The following is a 23,562-nucleotide window of genomic DNA, read 5'->3' as shown; positions in this document are numbered from 1 at the left end:
GCAGCTTCCTGTGTATTTTGGAATAAAATTAATTTAACAACATAACCATTTTTCTGTTTCCCTTTTTGCTTAATTTTCAACTTAATTTGAGTCTTGAATTATACTCAATTTTATATAGAATTGAGGAAAGAGGTATAGGTCTCATTCACATTAATCTCTCTCCCCCTTTTCTTTACTCTGGGTATTGTATATTATTATTTTGTTTATCCTTTTAGTATTATTCATCTGGAAGTAGATTCATCTTTCCATGTGTTACCATTATCAGAGCATCTCCCATATATTGAATTAGTATATAACAATCTAGGGAAGCATTATCCAATAAAACTGATGTCTACAATATAGTAGGTACCAGCCACATGTCACTACTGAACTCTTGAGAAAAGGTTAATACTATGAAGAAATTGATATTTTTAATTTTTTTCAATTTTAACTAATTTAAATTTTAAATAGCCAGAGGTGGCTGGAAGCTACCATATTGTACAGTGCAGAGACAGGACATATATAATTAATATGGGTAAATTTACTCTCCATAGAATCCAAATTACTGTGAAAAATGGCTAATTTTCACTTAAAACAATTTTTTTATTGTGGTAAAAGTCACATAATATAAAACATACTATTTAAACCATATTTAACTGTAAGTTCAGTGACACTAAGTACATTCACATTGTTGTGCAACTCTCACCATCATCCATCTCCCAAATATTTCACCTTCTAAACTGAAACTCTGTCCGCATTAAACACTAGCTCCCCATTCACTTTTATGAAATGAATTTGTAAACAAAAATATATTTTTGAATTTTTAAATATGGGACATTTATCTATTTGTAATATTAATAAAATAATGGCAAGGTCATTAGTGAGAAATTTCACTGTTGAAAAATGTTTCAGTTCCTTTTTTGCAAGCCTAAAGGACTAAATGTTCTTTACAAAATAAGAATATAACTCTTGCTCTTAGGCATGAGTTTATCTTTAAACTATCTTATAATTTATCTTTCAATTATAGATTTATACTAAGAGTTTTTAGGTAATCATTTGGTTATAAAAATATAAAATTACATATCATGGTTTTGTTTTTTTGCGAGGAATTAGGTGTTAAGTAATATTGGATTAAATATTTATTAGAAGATTTTAAATTGTCAGTCATGTCTTATTCCTGAATTTTATCTTTGTTTATAATGTGTTTATACTCATTAATATTATACAATTTGAAGTCTGTAATTGAGAAAAATAATAACTTTGGGGCAGTTTTAGGAACTTTAATACAAAAGTAGAGTGATAGTTAAGTGTATCTAGGGAAAGGGGATCATCTATACTATTTGATGTTTTTCTAAATTACCAATGAGCCCCAGAATTTTCCTCTGCTTTTGGTAAATAGTAAAGTGGTTTTAATGGAAATGGAGGGATTTTTTCTGATTTGCAGAGAAGGCAGACACTGCTTTTCCTATTCTTTATTGAATATCACACCTTTCTATTTTGCTTATTAGCACCATTATGAAGATTGCTATCATGATGATACTAATGTAATTAAAAGATAAGAAGAAAGGCAATAGAAATGTAATGCAAAACAATACTACGTTTAAAGATATATAATGCTGAAATTTATCATGAGATAAGGAATCAGTGCTATGCATGGTTTTTCATTATTACAATCAATTATTTAAATTAATAGAAGTTTACTTGGCTAGGGAAAAAAGCCAAAAAATTAATTAAAACTTGTAAAAATGCTGGTAATATCAGGTATGAATTATCCCTGGATTAGCCAAATATTATTTTATATGGTGTGCTAACATTTTTTAAGTGACAATATTTTGCATTACATTTTCATTAATAAATATTTTTGAAATTCTATGTATTAAGTTTCATATATAAACTAATCACATGACTATATGGATCGTCCAGAGCTCTTTGAAGTAATCTGTGGCTTGGCAGATGATGGAAATGTGACCTCTGATATCCATAAAACTCTTCCTTTTGGTTGTTCTTTGCCTGTACTGTTAGAATCAGCCAAACCTAGCATTTTACAAGTTTTAATACAAATCATCCAAATGCACAATATTCTTTTTTTTTCAGACAGCAAACTATTGGAAATTTACTTCTGCCCTTAAAGAAAAATTTGGGACTAATAAATTCTGTTATACATGTGCTATTACAAAGAAAGAAGGTGGAAAAGGTACAATATGCTCCAGAAAATGATTACACCTTCAATGAAATGCAAAGAATAGCTCCTCTGTTGGTTAGTAAGAAAACCATGCTTGAAACCCCTTGTAGTCATAAACGGCAAAAATACAACAAAAATCCCAATATGTACATATAGGTGTGTGTGTTCTTTCTGTTCTTCAAATTTCCTGTGATACTATGCAACAGCAATATGGTATTTTAAAGTTAATCTATTGATAAAGTGTGAAGCATGTATCAATGATCAGTCGTTAAAGGTATCTGTTTCGTACAGTTTGAGGCAGCACAAAAGCAAGCAATAGTGGACATTTTCAGTCTTTTTTGCTTCTACAATTTGTCATGGATAGCCGTGTTTTCCTCCTAATCATGTTTTCTCTAATGTTACTTTTATTTAGGGTCAGGTATTTGAGAGTTTGGGTTTTTGGTTTATTTATGTGTTGGTTTTTCTTCTTCCAGTGACATACAACGTATTCCTAAAAGGCTTTTCAAGGAAACGGGAATTGTCAGTGGTAACAAGTCCCATTGCTCAGACCTCCTAGATTATCCCCCGTCTCCACCTCCACTTTTTTTCCCCGGGGGTCCCCGGGGGCTGCCTGGGTTCAAGTCTCACCATCTCTGTGATGGCAGCAGCCTCCCAAAGCCAGGGCCCCTGGGCTCCTGTCCTGACCTTCCTTCTGTCCTCCCCACTCCTGCCAGTGGCGTCTTCCTAAAGCAAAAATCTCACTGTGCCACTCTCCTGCTTAAAATCTTTAATTAGCTTTTTTTTTAACATCTTTATTGGAGTATAATTACTTTACAATGGTGTGTTAGTTTCTGCTTTATAACAAAGTGAATCAGTTATACATATACATATGTTCCCATATCTCTTCCCTCTTGCGTCTCCCTCCCTCCCCCCCTCCCTATCCCACCCCTCTAGGTGGTCACAAACCCCCTAGCTGATCTCCCTGTGCTATGCAACCGCTTCCCACTAGCTATCTATTTTACATTTGGTAGTGTATATATGTCCATGCCACTTTGTCACAGCTTACCCTTCCCCCTCCCCAGATCCCCAAGTCCATTCTCTGGTAGGTCTGTGTCTTTATTCCCGTCTTACCCCTAGGTTCTTCATGACCTTTTTTTTTTCTTAGATTCCATATATATGTGTTAGCTTACTCAGCCATAAAAAGAAATAAAATTGAGTTATTTGTAGTGAGGTGGATGGACCTAGAGTCTGTCATACAGAGTGAAGTAAGTCAGAAAGAGAAAAACAAATACCGTATGCTTTAATTGGCTTTAATTAGCTTCTCACCACCTTCATGGAGAAATCCAAATTCCTTAGAAAACTCTATAAGCTCCTTCATGACAACGCCCAGGCTTGCGTCTCCAAATGGCATCACTTGTTCCTCGTTTACCTTAGAAATGCATAATATTCTTAATCACAGAAGTTTTAAAAAAATCAGGAAGCTGGTAGTTTGAATAAGATACAATTAAGATATGTTCATATTTTTCAGTCATAAGATTATCAACAATATGGCGTTTATATTTTATTTTGTCTTGTTTTTACATAGCATCTAAAATCATAGATGTATCAACATCATTTTAAAATTTAAAACTTTATACTAGTTTTTCTTATACTTTAACTTACTTTTAATAGCTTAATGTGTTACTATTTATTTCATCCTGCTGTAACATTTCTGTCTGATGAGGTCATAATTGATAATCCAAATTTTAATTTCAAGCAAGTTATAAATGAATACATATTTGATTACCTAAATTTTAGCTTGAATTGCAAATATATATGTAGTTTGCTTAAAGTTTAAGTACCTAAAAATCCCAGGTATTTTGATTGATATCGAGGTCATAAAGATGAACGATTCTAAGGAGCTCACAGTGCACTGTGAGAAATAGGCAAGAAGCAAACAACTATAGAAGGAGATATATGTTTGTAGCAGAGGCAGGAAATGCATGTTGTTGGAGAACAGAGTGAGAATATTTGAATCTTCGTCAGATCTTCATGAAATGATGTAAGTTAAGGAAGGGTAAATAGTCTTCTGTGGCTATACTACATTGTTCAGGATGGGTAGGCAGGTTTTTATTTGATTAGTTTTTATTTATTTTTTGGGGGGGTTTTATTTTGATGATAATGAATTAACTCTTATACACACATTCTTTGTTTTTTTTGTTTTTGTTTTGAACATCTTTATTGGAGTATAATTGCTTTACATTGTTGTGTTAGTTTCTGCTGTATAACAAAGTGAATCAGCTATACGTATACATTTATCTCCATATCTCCTCCCTCTTATGTCTCCCTCCCACCCTCCCTATCCCACCCCTCTAGGTGGTCACAAAGCACTGAGCTGATCTCTCTGTGCTATGCGGCTGCTTCCCACTAGCTATCTGTTTTCCATTTGGTAGTGTATGTATGTTCATGCCAGTCTCTCACTTCATCTCAGTTTACCCTTCCCCGTCCCCATGTCATCAGGTCCATTCTCTACACCTGCGTCTTTATTCCTGTCCTGCCCCTAGTTCTTCAGACCCTATTTTTTTTTAGATTCCATATGTATGTGTTAGCATATGGTATTTGTTTTTCTCTTTCTGACTTCACTCTGTATGACAGACTCTTTGACAGACAGGCCACGGGGGCATCGAGAATAGAAGAAAAAAATAGTCATTCTCTCAATGAACCACCAATAGTGTCAACTCATTTCTATTTTTCCTATTTCATCCTTTCTACACTGTGGCATGATGTTCCCTGCAAAGGATTCTTCATCTCTTAGTAATCATATATTCTTTTTGATAGGAGTCTTTTTAACCTGGAAGGCCACAATGGCATTTCTTTTTAAATCACTAATCTTTCCTAAATATGTCCTTGGAATAGGGGAAATATGTGTTGAAATCATAATAATCTTTACCAAAGTAACTCATGAGAAGGAGCAAGTGCCTCATATTTATGAGCATATTTGTTGCCTTAGCTGATACTCCAGAGTGTATTTTTGTGTATAGACTTAAGTAAAATACAGCAATCAAATTTGGAGCTAAAATTAGCAGAGATAATGTCAAGAGGAAAAAGGTTTTTCGTTTTTGATTATTAGGTGAATATGATAGATATATTACAAAGATCAACTCAGTTGCTCTTCTCAGAACTGAGAAGCTGTAGCTGTGAATTCTACTTTTGAAGCATCTCTTTCCAGTGCTGTGCTATGCATTTAGTTATACCGTGTCCAAACAAATAATGCCTCTAACCATTCTACAGCCATTCTACAGTGTTTTCCTCTGACAGAATTAATGTGATTAGATTCTACAATGTTTAAAAGAAGGTAGATGAAATTGTTTCAGTTTACTTTCAAGGAATAATTTGAATTTATTCTCTCTCTAATATTCAGGTTCAAAACATTATTTGTGGCTGGAGAACGATGTGACGTGGAGACCCTGGAATGGTCCAAAAAGGTCTTCAGAGTACCTGTCCTAGACCATTGGTGGCAAACTGGTGAGCATTTTCCAAACACGTACATAAATATTGCAGACATGCTCAGAGGCACTGCAAGGATAGGAGGAAATTCTGAATTATGACCATCAGGCACAAACTCAGAAATCAGGTGGTTCTGGTTTCGATAGAAATAAGCAATTCTTTGATTATGTTTTTGTTAAAAAGTCTCCTTAAATGACATCGATGCTACCATTCTCTTGGTCCCTGGGTATAAAGCCCTGAAGACCACTTTTGCTTCCCATCCTCTTTGCTTCATATATCCAGTAAGTCACTAAATCTCAGATTTCCCTTTGGATTCACCCCATCTTCAGTACTCCCATTGCCTCTGAGCTGCAGCAGCCACACTGTCATCTACCCTGATTTAAATGATCCTCATCACTCATCTCTGTGCTCCCTGCTTTGCTGTAACCCTGCACACTGCTGCAGGAGTACTTTTTTAAAGCACTGTTTATTTTATAGGATTTCCTGTGGTTCTCTGGCTCTTTTCTTATGATCAATAAAATCAAATCTCTTCTGCCTAGCACTCAACAGACAAATGTATTTTTCACCAAAACGCTTATCATTATATCTGTAATTTATTTATTTACTTATTTATTCTCTATTTTCCTCCCACTAATTGATCCTTGGGAAACAGCTTGTCGTATTAAGTGGATAGAATAAAACTTTGGTACAGATAAAAAAAAAGACTTTCTGCTGCTTCTTTTGAGGAATGATTGTGTACATATGTGAAAGTAAGTAGTTTACCTGGAATCTGTTTTCCTTGTCACCGAATGTAGTGATTTTGTTGGCTTTTCCATTTGGCCCACTGAAAGTAGCTATGAGTTATCAGAGCCTTTACAGACTTCCTATGTGTATACTTCAGTTCAGTCCTACTCAGTTCAACTAATTAGATCAACAATTGTATATTAGTATTTTCAGAATTTCCATCTTCTGAGCATTTTGGGCAGGGCATCAAATTTGGATTATAAAATTTCTAGCAAAAATTAGGTCTGATTTTAAAAATTCTAGCAAAAATTAGGTCTAATTTTAATATCTAGAAGATCAAGTGAGAGACTAAAACTGAAGTTCAGTGTTTAATATTTTAGAACTCTGATTCTGATAAATTATACTTTTATATATTCTTGGATATTACTCTTTTGGAAAATGTGTTTTCTATATTCATTATAATATGAAACATAAAGTGAATGATCAGAGCAGAATACATGTTCTTTAAATAAGATGCAAATCAGAAAGAAAGTTTCTGTTGTCTGTAATTTGATTTGCTAAGGGAGAAATTTCTTATCTAAATTTAGATTTGTAACTATTTGGGAAATAAAAAAAGGTAAGATTCAATATGGAGAAAGAGCAGTGCTATGCGTAAAATACACAAAAAACAAGCGAAGAATTATTGCCTCTGCAAGGAGGAGTGTTTATAAACTTGATGAATCCCCTATTCATCCAGAAAGTTCTAACAGTTATTTTTCTGGGCGTAAAGAGGAAAATATTTTATCACCTTTAAGATGGTTTTCCAAGGTGGTTTTCCTTTCCTGGTCAACATACAGCTTGTTTCCAATACACAATGACCTCACACGAGTGCTTGCAGAAGAGTTCTGTTCCCCACCCCTGGCTCCCTTAAAGGTGACTATGCTAAAGCTTGTCGAAGGCAACCAACACATTAATAAATAAAATTATGATTCCTTTACTTTTGCTTATTGATATCGTTGCACATAATAGCCTGTGCAGAGGTATGTAGTTAGTGCATCCAGCCTTACAAAAAAGCTCACTGAATCCTGAGAAACAAGCATAAGGGGTCTCTGGTGGGTACTGAGTTCCACATGAATTTGCAATTTTTCTTTGACGTATTGTTCAGAAGGAATTAGTAGACACATTATGTCAGTGTGCTTTGAATGGCTGCTCATTACTGTGGAAAACAGAGTGTATTTCTACTAATAATGACGGATTCTTTCCATCCCCCACATTTAATTTTACAGCATTTGATATTGTGTCCAACTGAAGTACACAAATACATACCTAGGGATAGGTATGTAGGTAGGTAGGTAGCTAGCTAGCTAGGTCAGTGGTTTTGTCCTTTATAAAAGAAATTTATCCTACGTGGTGCAGGTGTCTGCTACTAACAGAAAATTTAGTTAGAATCTTTATTTATTTGCATAGAAGAAATCAGTTCAGTATTTTCAAAGTTGTATGTTGTGGTAAATAATTGCAAAGTGATACTGAAGTTTAATACTTGCAACTGTTCACCTTTCTTAAGGTGATATCAGATTAATGGGGGGAAAGGCAAACACTTTATGGGTTATTATTAACTCTTAGAAAAAAGAAAGAAAAATTTGATATTTCTAGTACGTTTATGAATTTCCTAATATTTTACATATCAAATAGATGGTCATGCACTTCCCCAAGAGGTAGATCAGCAAAAACCTGATCACATTTGAAGGAAGATTAAGCTTTGCCCAAAGGAATATTTTTCTTTATTTAAAATTTCAAGTCTTCTACAAGGTTGCTGTTACTTGTTATTGACTTAGAAATTGATATTATTTTATACAGTCACACACTTTTAGGAGCCTTCCATGCAATGCATAATTTATGAATTTGCTCTCTGATTACATTAATATATGTGTACAAATGAGTTGTTAAGAAACTGTGATGTGTAATTTGGAATTAGTCAGGCGTATGTTAAGTAACTAAAATGTATGAGTGAAAATTGATTAGTTCCTGTGACTTGGGCTATAAGAAGGCACTCTGCAGTCATTCCATTTATATTACAATGTTGTTTTTGTTACCCAAGTGAAATTTGTATTAGCAACAGCAGATTTCTAGTGACTAACATCCTCTTTTGATCTGTTAATATCAACACTCTTTGATGTCTGATTTAAATAATACCTAAGATTCTAAATTGAGAACTAATCTGTGGAAAATCCGAGAACAGATCAACTCCTTATAGGGGCATTTTAATAAAGAATTGTCTCTGTTCAACACCACTGAAGCATTAACCCCTTGTTTTGGATTGGAATAATGTAAACATTTAATGCTCTCATGAAGGAAATTGGTCTTGCTAAGTTTATATAGGAGAGTTGTATATATTTGATTCATAATTCTGGGTAATAGACAAATTGTCATTTACTCAGATGCTTTATCTTTATAGTAATTTATCCATAAGATGATTGGAAGCATCTGGATTATTGACTGAATTTTTCATTTTTTTAAATAGGGGTTAAGAAATAGAGGTGCTACAATCATAATTTGAAAAGGGGAAATTAAGAGAATTGATAAATGTTCCCTTAAGATATGATAATTTGTGTACAAAGAAATAAACAGCCAGAACTTCATTACCCTCAGTTGTACAATCACCAGATAAAACACTGCACTGCTATAGATCATTTTTAGTACTAAGATGAGCTTTTCCAGAAATCAAACAGCACAAAGAAAGAACTGTCAGTGCAGTGCATTGTGTCCTTTGCAAGGATTTTTTTTCTTATTTAAGATGCCTATGAAGGAACTGTTTTCCTTTTGAGTGAATCACCTAGTACAAAAAAAAAAAAAATTAAACAACTAAGTACTAAAACCCAAAACATAGTAGACCTTATCCCTTTTTGAAGTTTCCTCCTTCCTTTTTCCCTTCCTTCTTTCCTTCCTGTCTTCCGGCCTTCCCTTCTCTTCCCTTTCTTTTTCCTTCCTTCTTTCTCTCTTTCCTTCCTGTTTACTATAAGATATGGCACTAGTTTATAAATGGCTGCAGCAAAAAAGTTTGGCATCCCACTTTGTAATGTTATTTAATTTTATGTAGAAACACTTTATTCTTTTACTTGCTATCAGTCACTTAAATAAAGATAACCACTGCAAAGTTAGAACACTCAAGTTCCACAGTAGCTTTTATAAGGGACAACTTGGTGAAGGGTTTAGATCAAAAGAATCAATGATTCTTTCCACCTGCTAGCAGAACAAATCTGTGTGGTTTCCATCAGAAGATACAAACCTTATGTTAAAGTGTTTTAAGTGATGCCCGCCCCCCCGTAGTGATGAAGTAATTGAAATGAGGTAATGACCACCAACTTGAGTAGCACTGGGTGATTTTGTTGTTTGTTTTGTTTCCATCACTTTAATGGAGGAGTAAAATTCTTCGTAGAGTTTTTAAAACGCCTAGGAGGGATTTCAATGAGAAAACGGTAATCTCCTAATGGATTGAGACATTGGTGGCCATTGATCTTACTTTATCTGCCTTGAGCCACCTTTGCTGAGTTCTTATATCTTGAAGTATTCACAACATTTCTCTCCCTGTTTGATTGAACTGCTGCAGTTTTAGTTGCAATTGCTAGTTCTGAAGTAACTATATTCTATATATAGCCTAAATGCTCCTCCTTTGAGGAAGAATCTGATAATTCTGGATTTTACTAAAATGGACCCACAAGCTCCAGCAAACTTCAGTCATGCTGATTCTTAAATCAAAATCATTGATCCTAAAGGCACACACATCCTAATACCATATTATTAAAATGTGTCAAGGCTACTTGACCTGATAATCCTTATTTTTGCGCTGTTTGGTAGGATATACTTCCTGAGGATAGACAACTGGGACAAGAGTTCTAACCCACAAAAATTGGTTAAGCTGACCAAATTCAGTCCTTATCCTTAGGTGTATCTGGAGAAGATCCATTAGCCTAGGATTTTTTAAAGGCAGCAATATCTTTTATTTACAAGAATCAAAACCACAAAATGGAATAATTCATTATAGTTTAATAACAGTTATCCTAACCAGAGATCTCTATGAGAAGTGATACAGGCTCAAATATAGTACTGTCTCATTCCTCCTGGGTAGACTAAATGTGATTTAAGGCTTGATAGGTAAAGTGTCCAAGTTTAAGCCACATCTTTTTCTGGATCGTCCTCTTCCTTGGTTACCCTTGCATTTTCACACTTTCCACTTTCAGGCATCTGAACTGATATACGTACTGAAGAGGAATTTCCATCTGTCAGTGTGTAGTTCTGAGTTTAGTCTGTGACAGGGTATTCTCTTCATCCCTGGAATTCCACATTGGGAGTTTTATGACTCTTGTTATTTCTGCCTTTCTTTAAACCTTGTTACACCCATGTGCTAGTGTGTGACTTTCGTCCATCTTAAACATACCTAGCTTGTGCCCCATGCAAAATCCTGTATGTTTTCCTGCAAAATGGCTTCCTAGGGCTAAGAGATAAAAAGCTCTGTATGGCTGACAATACAGCGAGGAAAGTATCTTCTTGGTGACTATCTTGATGACTATCTTTAATTATTCAAAAATCTGTTCTCCGTGGTTTGGGTGCCAATAGCCACTAACATACATTCCTTTGGTTGCAGATGAAGTAAAATATTTCTATGTACAACCAAATGCTGCCTTCCTAGGCTTTACTTTTCAACTGTCATTCCCTGCTTTCTGGGTTTTACTTAATATTTTCTGAGCCCATCAAATTCGGGCTGTGGTGGTAGGGTTTGGTTAAAGTATAGGCCTGCATTTTCAAAGACGGTGGATTGAAGTAGACTTTTGAAATACACACTGTGGAACTCAGGGTTAGACTGGATAGGCAGTGCCATTGCCCCATGAACTGGCTTGTCCAGAATATACCCTATGGTGCTTTCAAATAGCAGAATGTAAAGAGTCTTCAGTAATACGAATGAATCACTATTGTCTGATGAATTTTGTTTTTCCCAGCAGAGTGGTCAAAAATAAATTCATCTCTCTTTTTCATTCACGGGAAAGAAATTGTAGATAGTTTGGCATGAGAAGTTGTGATGGGGAAAAGCAGTCATATAGACACAGTGTCATGTCAGCAATGTTCAGCTAGTAAGACTGTGAAAGTATTCATCTGGTGAGGGAGGAAAAATGTCTTGATGTCATCTTTGTTGCCTGGCAACAGCATTTTTTTTTCTCCTTTAGAGCAAGTCTTCGTTAGTTTAAAGTAGGTAATTGTTACTGACAATTTGAGAAGCAGGAGCTTAGAGGTAAGCTGTGTGAATTTGGTTTGTGGAAGGAATAATCTTTTGTCAAATGTTAGGCTTGGTGAGGCTTTCTCTCTTTGAAATGAATAACTGTTTACAAATTATTAATCCATCTGAAAATGAATATCCCAAGTCACATAGCAGCCATTGAATCAGACATTTTCATCTTTACAGCATTATAATGTGGGAAGAACACCAAGTTGGTGTTGTTTTCAGATATGATTACTATACATGAAGTAGTTCAGATATGTATAATTGCTTTTTAGAATCCCTATTTATGCTCATTATTATATTAGTGATAATTTTTGACAAGAGACTAAACGCTAAGAAATTGATTAATAATATGAAGTTGGTTTGGTCTTTGAAATATCATTTATTTTAATTGTCCTACCCTTGCCAAGAATCTCATTTAATACACTCTAGAAAGGTGGAAATATGTCATGTTTTTGTAGATCTTTACGAGACGAAGAGTTCCTAAACCCTCCCTTAACAAACCTTATTGTCTGGAAATTTGATTTTCCCTTGTTGCATGTAATTCTCTGCACTGTGGGCCCTTTGGCCCCATGAAGTAGTAGTTGCCAATTCCTCTTTTGCTGTCCGTTCTAATTAGAAAACAACAGGTGACTATTCTCCTTGGAAAAGCAATGTGGGTAGTAAAAAGTGATACTGAATCCCAATAAGACTGTTTAAATCCTGGTTTAGCCACTTACTCTGTAGCCGCTGGCAAGTCTCTAATCTAGTGCACATGTATTTGCTCACAGGCTTGTAGAAAGCTTGAAATGAAGTGAAATGTATATGAACAATGCAGCAAGTTCCTGGCCTATAGTAACATTCAATAAACATTTTTCTTTTCCTTTCCTTTCCTTTCTGTGAATAATCTTTCATGAATATAAAGGCCATTTTTAGCATCCTGGTCTGTAGATAGTCCAGACTCAAGAAAACTTAGAACATAAGAGCTCAATTTATAAATGAAAATATTAATCATAGAGAATTTAATTTCCCAGTGTCAACTAGCTAGTTAACATTAGAACCAGAAGTCTCATTGTTCTGTGTTGATCAGAGCCCTTTCTTCTTATGTTTTACCTTATGCTTTCATTAATACAGCATTTTTTATCTAATTCAACTACAGGTTATTTATGAGTTTCTCTTAAGGTTAGACGCAGTGTGCTGGTGAGAGAGTAGGATAAGACCAGTGTCTCTCAGGTTGAATTAATGGTTTGCTTCCAGTACCAAAAGGTAGGCTGCGTTGAATCAAGTATTTTAAAATGTAATTGTACCATCTCGTGAACACAAAAGATTAAATTGATTTTCTTTCACTGTTGTACATCTCACTGTTTCTACTTTCTTTCTGCTACCACCATGCAAGTTATTTAGAGCTTACAGTATAGATTTAGAGGTGTAGAGAATGGTTTCTTTACAAATTGCTTCTGTGCCCATCATGATGGTGTGGTTAATATGGCTCAAGGGCCCTGTGCCACTGAATTGATTTATTTCCAGGACTTCAGCTCTCTGCATGGGCCACCAACTTCTAAAATCCATACTGCTTAAATGTAGTGTTTCTAGAACCGCAGTGGGAGCACAATGGCAGATTTCCAGATGCAGCAGGAGCTCCTATTTATAGAGCGGAACCTGCCATAACGTTCTTCCTCTTAGCCCTCACTCACATCTACTCTTCTTTCTGTGTTGTCTTTCATCTACAAGCCAAAACCCTGGGGGTTGTCCTGGATTTCTCCCTCTTGCCCTGTCCCTATATCCAAACCATCAGCAAGGCCTTTTGATTCTGAGTGTAACTCCAACTTGGTCTCATCTTCCACTGCCACTCACCTGCATCAGACCACCAACATCTAACTGATTTCTTGCTCTGGGTTGGGATTCTCAGTTTAGTGCCACAGTTTGCAACTGAAGAGCTTTTTCTAAAGTGCAAATCTGAACAAATCTCCTCTGCTACAACTCCCCGGGTCCCCCAGTGTTCCCGGAATAATATCCAAATTTCTTAACATTTCGCGATCTGCCTTTGCACCCCCCTCTCATTTTGTTCCTTATTATTTCTTTTCTTTCTCCCCTCGCCCTCCCCCCATTTAGCTTTGCTCTGGTAAATAACTTGCAGTCAATCCTTGGTGGTCTAATGTCTCAACTTTGTACATAACTTCTATTTCTGTTAGGCATGTCTTTCCATCTTTAACACTCTCTTCTCCCAAAAAGAAATGCATTATGTAGGTTGGATATGTTCAATAAATATTTGTTGAAGGACTGACCTTTGAATATCATTCTTGGAATAAGAAAAAGATTGTAACAGACTTGCAACAGTAACATACAGTTTTTTTCTCTTTCCTGAGTCCTCTATTTCTCTTGTTCTCTTGTTCATTTTGGGATTGCATTGTGTGATTTGCTACTTATTTTTTAAGAACACTGATCTTAATAATGGGAGTCAGAGCCTAAAATTATGTAAGTATGTATTTACTAGTCAGAAAACATTTCCTGAGCACAAAATGTCAGGGATTAGACTTTGGTCCTGCTGATATAAATGGTTCTCAAAGCACACAAGAAGAACCTGATTTCAACTGCAGGCTAGGAGAGTGTTTTCATATAATTACATGCACAATTCTTTTTTGAAAGATTTTGTAATATTCTTAATGTCAAGTGTTCCAAGTATCTATTGCTGTGTAAAAAATATTTACCCTAAAACCTAGTGGCTAAAAATAACCACCATAGCTCGTGATTTTATGGATCAAAGATATGAGTAGAGATCAGCTAGGGATTTTGTGCTCCAAGTACTGTTGATTGAGACAACACAGAGAGAATTGTGTGGTGAATGAGCTGCTCTGGAGGCTCCAAAGTGGCTTCACTCTCATGCCTGGGACTGCTGGAAGGCTGGACTCAGCTAGGACTGTTGTCCAGAACGCCTGCAAGTGGCATTTTTAGCTTGGCGGACTCAAGAGTAGTGGACCACCTTACATGGCACCTCACGGGTTCCTGAGACAGCGTTCTGAATGTCTTAAGGCCTGTGCCTATAAACTGACAAAACATCACTTTCACTCTTTTCTGTTACTCAAAGCCATCACAAGACAGTAGAAGAAGTATTAAACAAGTTGTACCCACCTGTAATCCACGACTGTGGAGAGATTTCAAGGTTGTGGGTGTAGCCTTTGGACTCTTCAATGTAATTTCTCCTTTGCTCACCATTCAGAAATGGTGTTAAGAAATTCTGTTAATATTTTAATGTGTATCTTGCCAAGATGTATATTTTTGCCCAATGTATATTATTTATTAAAAAATTAAATCACCTTGTGCATTGTGCATTTTATAACATTTATCTAAACAATATTTTGTGAGAATTATTTCCTATCACTAGACATTTTCCTATGGTGTTTGGTTTTGCATTACTCCTTAATATGGAATAATTCCTATTCTTTTGGACAATCTTTTAAACTCTAGTATAAACAATACTGTGGTAAACATCCTTGATGCTTAATATTTGTGAGCTCTTACAAATATTTCCTTGTGTATATCCCTTAAAGTGGAACAACTGAGTTAGAGGCTATGCTCAACCTTTAAGAGTTTTTAGAAAAATTGCCATTTTTAAGGCTTTTTATAAGAATTGCCAACTTGCCTTTCAGGAATGCTGTATTGATTTGTAGAAACATTAACACTTATATAACAAAAGTGATTGTCTTTGGCTTGTGCGGGCAATCTGTCTCCCATCTACCACATAACTGAGCTCTAGTCTTTCTGTCAATCTAGTGAATTGATTCTTGCTGTTCAGAAAGCCACAGGAATCTCTGTCGTTAACCAGCCATCCTAAAACAGCTCCCATCTGTCCATCATTTTCTCCCACGTCTCTCTCCAAGCCCCAAATTAAATAAACCTGATCATAAAACCTACATGATGCTCAAATATTTAAGTAGATTCTATTTGCATTGTTGCGATTCGTTAACTTCTTTGTTTAAAGGTCCACGCTAGCTCACAACATCACTCAGACGAAAAACTTAAGGTTTTAAGAGGACTTTGAAGTAGTTTTACGTGAGCTGTCTCCTCACTATGTCTCTGACTTTATTTCCTGTTAATACTTTCCTCATTTGTTCTGCTTCAGTCCCAGTGGCTGCCTCACTGTTCCTCAAATACTCTAGGAATAAACCTACCTCGGTACCTTTGCACTTGCGGTTCCTTTCTCCTGGATTCTTTGTCCCTAGATATGTATAAGGCACACGTCCTCACTTCTTCCAAGTCTTTACTCAAATGTCACTTCTCAGGGAGTTTTTATCTGGCTACCCAGTTTAAAATTGCAATCCCTTCCCATCGCTTCTCATATCCTATTCTCATATCCTATCTGTGCTTTCTTTATGTTCTTAGTGGTTATCACTCTTTGACATGCTGTATGTTAGACTTTTGAATGTTATTATTGTTTGTTTCCCCAATTAAAATGTGAGCTCCATGAAGGCAGGGATTTTGGTCACTTTTGTTTATTGCTCTATCCCCAGTTCTAATGACAGCACCTAGCACATAATAGCTGCTCAATAAATGTTTGCTAATAAGTGGTACGTACCACCATTACTTCCATTTACAAGTATGAGAGACTGGACTCACTCCGTGTCACAAAGGTTTTTCTTCCTCTGCTGGGATGCAGTCTGGGTGAGCTCTATTTTCTTCTCTCCTCTGTATTCTACACGGGAACCTCATGAGTGGCATACTTATCTATGCCATTCTTCTCCTGCTCTGAAAGAACTATGCGAACCAGGACAGATTGTTTCAATTTTCTATGTTAGGCCTTAGTACTTTTCATCTGTTAAAATAATATTTCCTTTTCTCCCTATCAGCTTATACTTGGATTAAATGCAATAATATAAACAAAAAGCACTTAGCACATGGTACATGGCATAATACATGTTTGAAAAAATTATGTTTATTAGTTCTCCTTTTCTTCCTTTAGAATTTTTAAGGAAAATTCATTTAGGTAACAGCTCACTAATGCAATAAGGTGGAGTGCGGCAGTAAAAACACTAAAATAATAGTGAAATGTCTGTATTAGCTTCTCATGCAGTGTGAATATAAAACATACCAAGGTAACTTATTCTTCAGAGCCTTCAATTTCCTGCCATCTTCTTCCTGGTTGTCTCTTATCTAAGGAAATTATGCTGGTGAATTGCTGAGCATTGTCTTTCTAAGGTTGGACCTCTTTGGAAAGATTTCTCCAAATGAAGTGTCCGATTCTTTTCTTCAAAGAGAATGTTCTGGTTTGTTCAATGTAGCTCTTTCCCAGTCAAAATGTGACATCTGGATTTCCTGTCTGCTTAGATAACTGCTAGCCAGTTAATTATAGCCTGGGCAGTGTGAAGCAGATGTTTTCAGAACGTCTTTGAAATGGGGCTTTGGGAGTCCTTTGGAGCTTGATTAAGGACTGCAGCATGCCTGGGGCTTTCCCTAACTGGAAGCCTGTTCTGCACGTGGACCTGCTGGGAAGCCAGGGTGGTTATACAGTCTGTGTGCATGAATGTGTGAGCATGCATCTGTATGGTGCAGATTGATCAGTTCTTGGGTCTTGGGACGTTCAGGGGAATAAAGAGAGAAAACCAAAGTCTCTGTAACAACCATTATGGTCTTTCTCAACCCACTTTTGTCCTAACTGTGGCTGCTTATTATACTTAGATTCCTAGGAACTGTCATTTTGTCTGACTGTATCCTTTGCATGTCACTACCAACCGTTCATTTTTTTTTTCCAACAGTTCATTTTTAATGCTCTAAATGAATATCAAAATAAAGTCAGTAAGTGCTCACTTTGGCAGCACATATACTAAAATTGGAACGATATAGAGAAGATGAGCATGGCCCCTGCACAAAATAAAGACAACAAGATGCTCAGATTATTAATGTTCAAAGTATAAACTTACATTATCTTCTTGAAGTAACTGAATGGATAATACTTTTCATTGCCCTTAAAATTCAGTCAAAATAATCATACAGAAAAATATGCTTTTCATAGTTGCTTTACAATCATAAACTACAACAAAACAGCTGAAGGTTAAAGGTTATGAGGATGTAATCACTACGAAAAGATGCTTAAGAATCTCAGGAAGGATGTATAATGTCAACTTAGGCAGTAGATATTGACAGCGCTTCAGTTTCTTGTGTCTTTATTTAAGAGTAGGTTTTATTCTCCCTTCCTTTTCCCACACTCCCTTCCTCCCAGTTTTCAGAAGAACAGAGTGCCCATGTCTTTTATAAGAATCCACACTGAGATGAGGTGAAGCAGGGTGCAGTTACAGTTTCGTTGTTGCAGGGTTTTTGTTTTTCTTTTAAGCAGCAGATACTAGAACCATTGATAGGTATTAGAGCCACTAATACCTATTAGAGTATTAGAGCGACTGGAAGGTACATTTGTACATTCTAGAGCTATGTGGTGACAAGGGCTGAGAGGCCTTATGGTGTTGAGAAGTGTCAAGAGTTTGTTCTTCAGATGATCGGAGTGCCCCTACTGAGCACCTGAACTTGACAAGATACGCTTTAAAAATAGAAGATTGACTTCAGAAGCTGCTTCTCACCACGGTGGGAGGCAGAGCGGCAGCATCTTGAAGGGGACATCTCTTTTCCTAATGTGTCTTAGTACCTTCTGTTCTTCTTGTCACCTTGTTATGTCTGAGTACCTTCCTTTAAGCACCTCGCTCTGCAGGGTTGCTTCCTGTCATCACCACTGCTCTCATCTCACTGCTCTTGCAGGGTAGCTGAGGTAAATACTCAGACATTTTCCAAAAGGCAAAGGGAAAAATGCTGCTAAATTTCCAAACCTGTGGATTTCCTCCCATGCTTTGATTGTGCTGTAGGGAGAATGCTCATAGCTGATAGAATGCCATGGTCATAAAATACCTCCCGATTTTTTGTCATGATATGAAAGTATTTGAGAATTCTTTGTCAAACACCAGCAATGTCTTCTCCGGTTACTCGCTGCTTCTCCTCAGCGGTGACCATCTGGCTTAGCACCTTAAGCACTGGACTGTCACTCAGGAACTGGGTTTTAAAGTTCGAGAGTTCATCTTCTGTTATTGATACCAGCTGAGCCGCCATCAAAACGTGAATAATAAACTGAACTACTCTGGAAGGTAAAGAACAGTAATAAATTCTTCCCGTCATTCTAAAGTGATATAAATACATAATAAATCATGGTGGAAACCAGAGTGGAAGTACATTCTGAGTCCTTAGGAAGATAGATGTTTTTAATATCTTGGATTACTTTGGATCTGAATGGCTTGGCAGTTAATCCCTTGGGTGTATGTAGGTGTACATTTATGTGTATATTATTAAGCCAGTAGTTCTGAAATTTTTACAATCAATACCCTCTTATCTTACCCTCCATAGAGACAAATCTCATATTCAAAATATTCTGGTAACTCCAAACTTGTATTTGCCAATAATAACAAATGCATCCTTTTATAAAAAATTATCAGTTTCAGAACTTATGATTATTATGTAATAGCTGCTGTTATTCTGACTGTTACAACTTGAGACAGAGAAGACAAATTTAACATTTCTGTTAATCAATGAAGGCTAATTGTGAATAAGTCTCTGGTCTTGAGGAAATAACCAGCATAAGATAAATAGCTTCCTTCGTAGGTTTTGGGCCTTCAGAAGTCCAGGAGCAACAGATTTAAGAGAAATTTGATAAAGCATTGGTAAATTCAGTTTTAGATGCAAGGTCTCTAGGCAAATGTAGTTCTTAAAAAATTAGAATATGATACTAAAAAAATGATACTAAATATGATACTAAAAAATTAGAATATGATAAGATTTTTAAAAATCTTCATGTTACCTATTCCAGAGACTAAACTATAAATAACAAATATTTTGCCCATTGCTGTTATTTACCCTGATAAAATAGCTTTAGGTGAGTTAAAAGAAAGCATCTTTTCTAGAGATTTTTCAGTTTTTAACATGTTTTGTAAAACTATCACAGTCATGTAATTCTCCATTCTTCATCCTGCTGATCCACAACTGAAAACACTAAGAGAGGCCTTTCTTTTCTTTAAAAGAAGCACTACTATATATATTATTCTAAATTTGTGTCCTTAAATTTTTAAAATGTCAGTATCATATCAATTACTGGATCTGTTTCATTTTTAAATAGTTCATTTGGACCATTTATCTATTCCTCATGCAGTGAAAGTCTGTGGAGGGAGGGGGCAGTGCAGACACTGAAGAAACATCATGATCTCAAGTTGAAATATTAAATTATAAATAATATTTATTTCTCCAGAGACTGGTTCCCCAATTACAGCATCATGCATTGGATTAGGTAATTCTAAAACACCTCCTCCAGGGCAAGCAGGAAAAAGTGTTCCAGGATACAATGGTGAGAAATTACCCTGATTACTTGAAATATGTAATGTTAATAAATTTGGTATTTTTCTGTATTTAGTGTGAATCATATTGCTTGAAACATACTAGGTGCTTAATAAGTATTTGAGTGAATGCCTTGTATTAAAAATGTCTAACTTTTTGTGATAATTTTTGTTATTAGCCGATTTGATCAAAAGTAAGATTGTAGACTTCTAAGGACATATTCTAAATGACTGTCATAATATAAGGCAAGTTAAGCATATGTATGTGAGACTAACACTTACGGAATATATGCTAGGTGCCAAGTACTTTGCATACATCTTTTCAACTAATGCTGAGGTATATTTAATTTACCGATATTATTCACATTTTAGAGATGAGTTAGCTGGTGCCCAGAGAGACTAAATAACTTTCCTAAGGTAACACAGCTCATTAGGTCCTGAAGACAATGCAAACCATTATGTTTTATTTTGTTTGTTTGTTTCTGTTATAAAAGCTGCAGTTTTCCCCATTATATATGCTATCTTTTAATTTAGAAGTGATGATAAAGCTTTTGAATCTTGTTGGCTAAAAAAAATGAATATAAAGAGTAAGGATTCTAAAAAGAAAAATAATTTCATCCTTGCTGGCAGTATGTGACAATGAGAAACACTATCTTTTCCATATTTGTTTTTAAATTATTGGTAGTTATTATAATAGTTCAATAATCCCCTGGATTTCACCTCCTAGTTGTATGTCTTATACAAGGTGACTTGTTTAAGTTATACATTGTTACACAAGTCAAACATTCAACTTCCTTATTTCTAAATGGGAATAATAGTGCTATATGCTTCATAGGGTTGCTGATGGAACACAATGAAGCACTAACATAGCACCTGCTGGTAGAAAGACTGAACTGAACTTAGCTAGTAGTGTCATTAATATTTCAGAGAAGCCAGAGGGGCTGACTTGATTTAGTCTTACACATTCATTTTACAGACAAGGAAAATGAGGTACAGAAGTCACGTTGTTTGCATAAAGTCGCACAATTTAGCTTAAACCCAGCATCTAGGAGCAGAATATAATTCCTGCATACAGTTTGTATCTGCATGTAAATTACAAAATGTAGAGATGTGTTTTTGCTTCTCTAATGTAAAAATATTACATTTTCCTTCTAGGACAATGACTGGTTAAGGATCATTTGGTTTAACCTAGCAGATATATTTATAAAAAGACATGTAAGATTTTTTTTTAAGGGCAAAAATAGATACTCTGTGAAGTCAGTGACTTCTCCAGGCATGGAAGGGTGAATGCAGCTTTATGACATCTTCCCTTTGAAGGGTTCTGTCATCCCTACTCCTTTTATTAGAAAAATTGCTTTTGTGTTGAACCATTTTTAGGGGCTGATGACTGTGGGAGATGTTAACTACGTTCCCTTTCAGTGTTTCAGTACCATTTTCATATCCAGCTGTAAGAAAGAGTTAAAGCTTTGATGCCTCATGGAATTTCAGTACAGATGTTTCTCATTGTCTGAAAGCCGTTGGCTTACAGACAGCACAGCTTAAACGCTAGAACTAAAGTATAACCAAAGAAATAATGACTTTATGACGCATGATTTTTATGGTTATTCAGAGATTCAAAAGTATAATGTAACATTTAATATTATAATGTTAAAAAGCCATATCCTTTTGGGAAAGGAAAGAAAATCATTTTTATGTGATAAACATTCAACGTAATGTAATACTTAATTTCACATTCATTGAGTATCTTATGCAAGATTATCACTATATTTTTTTTCAAGTAATTATTGTACAACCCTATGAGAAGGGAATTTTACCACTTTTTAGATAGGGAAATGGGAGGGGTAATAGAGCGAGAATGTGTTCCAGGGCACATAGTAAATTGGCCACTGTACTGGGATTTGGGGAGACAAAGATGAATAATCATGGCTTCACCCTTAATGAGCTCACATCTAGTGAGGGACAGATACCTACACCGCTAATAATTGTCAGAATAGAATTTTGAAACAAAGTGCTCTGGAAACACACAGGAGCAATTAACTTTTTCTGGGGATAATGTTCTTTTCTTATAGCATTTTTCAGTAGAGTAACCTGGATGGATGAAGCCACATAAAGGATCTATTAAAGCTTAAAAAATGATGATATATCCTTACTCTAGTTTGTACTGAAGATTACTGCATGTGGATACAAGCTTTGGTCTCTTGAAATCCTTCAGGACTTTTACAGTGTAGCATAGAACACATTGGGATAATATTTGGGAAGGTTAAATTGACCTTAAAGCTCATAAGTGGATATTACGCCTTAAATCAGAAAAAGGAGTTTGCCAGGCTTTTAAATTCTTTATTTTTATTGCTTGAAGTATGTTTTGTCTGTGTTTTAACACTTTGTATCCTTTAATTTTTGAAAAGCCGAACATATTTTTAATATTTTTGACAGAATGGAGGGGTATTTTTGAATGGATATAAATGTAGATTTAAAAATTACCAGTGTATTTAAAATACTATGTCTTTATTTAAGGGTGATTCTGAGCAAAAATTCATTATCTAATTAAAAATTTAAAACATGTATACTTAAAATTTTCATTTTAGCTTATTTATGTATGTTTGTGATCTCACAGGAATTAAAGGATGCCTTTTTAAAGCTAGAGTTTTGGGAAGCTGAATATAGAAATATTTGGAAACATTTAAGCCTTAAGTTTATGTGTTTTTTTTTCCAATTATTTACTTATTTATTTTTAATATTTTACTTTCCAGTTATGATTTTGGATGACAACATGCAAAAACTGAAGGCTCGGTGTTTAGGAAACATTGTGGTAAAGTAAGCAAAATTTGCAGTGCTACTATTTAAAAGAGCAAGAATTGGTATGTAAAAGTAAGAAAAAATAGAGTGGTTGCAATGATATTACTAGTGAAGAGGTTCCAGAAAAAGCTTGTAAATTGTTTGAGAATACTCAATGCCAGCTGTTGTAATTTTAACATGGAAGCCCCATAAAGTGGAACCAATTTAGATAGGACTTGTAAAAACATAAATCTTGCATCTTTTAAAAAATATTTCTGATTATATGAGTAATGCATAGATGATAAAAGTAACTTAAGTACCAGAAATATAAAGAAGTAAATAAAGTTTCTGTACTCTGACCCTTCAGTAATACAGTGTTAATTTTGTAATATATATGACTTTCCACTTTTTGAAACGTGTTTTAGGTTGTTGGAACAACTTGGTTTATTCTCATGTATTCCTGTTTTTCCTTAACCCTGTCTCACAAGCATTTAAAATTTTACTCGGCCTTTTAAAAATGTTTATTCCCTTTCTAGGCCTCTTAGTCTTTTTTGAATTTTTATGATTATAAATAATGCAGTATTGAACATCCTTTTTGTGTTGTCTATTCTTCTTTTCTGATAATGACAATAGTATGGATAAATTTCTAAAAGTGTAATTACTGGGTTAGATAATAGTACAATATATAATCCCTGACTCATCAAGTACCACAATTTCTTGCTAGCAGTTTTTATCATTGTTCATTTGATAGACAAAGTGCTAAAATTTGTAGTAAAAATATTCAAACGTACTTTCATTACATCAGTACTTTAAAATTGTTAAGCTAGCAGAAGCTGAATTGGAAGTTGATT

The 23,562-nt window shown here is 35.2% G+C and overlaps 1 protein-coding gene and 1 non-coding gene across 6 annotated transcripts in view; both read left to right on the top strand.

Moving 5' to 3' along the window:
- The window catches only part of ACSS3 (acyl-CoA synthetase short chain family member 3), a 151,345-nt gene that overhangs the window by 95,820 nt on the left and 31,963 nt on the right, over positions 1–23,562 (top strand). For all 5 annotated transcript variants that reach the window (XR_003002075.1, XR_003002077.1, XM_024736438.1 and 2 more), the window contains exons 9-11: positions 5,541–5,644; positions 19,852–19,947; positions 22,687–22,750. Coding sequence is in view for 3 of the 5 variants with exons in the window: in XM_024736438.1 (XP_024592206.1) it covers positions 5,541–5,644; positions 19,852–19,947; positions 22,687–22,750 (264 nt within the window). In the remaining 2 variants the exon portion in view is untranslated. The remainder of the gene's footprint in view (positions 1–5,540; positions 5,645–19,851; positions 19,948–22,686; positions 22,751–23,562) is intronic.
- LOC112394439 (U6 spliceosomal RNA) lies at positions 17,374–17,475 on the top strand. Its single transcript, XR_003002132.1, has one exon. It is a non-coding gene; the product is annotated as a U6 spliceosomal RNA (small nuclear RNA).

The sequence above is a fragment of the Neophocaena asiaeorientalis genome, unplaced genomic scaffold, assembly GCF_003031525.2.
Source record: "Neophocaena asiaeorientalis asiaeorientalis breed wild unplaced genomic scaffold, Neophocaena_asiaeorientalis_V1.1 scaffold134, whole genome shotgun sequence".
In the NCBI taxonomy this organism is placed as follows: domain Eukaryota; kingdom Metazoa; phylum Chordata; class Mammalia; order Artiodactyla; family Phocoenidae; genus Neophocaena; species Neophocaena asiaeorientalis.
Note: the sequence above shows the minus strand (reverse complement) of the source record. Positions and strands in the feature narration are given on the sequence as shown.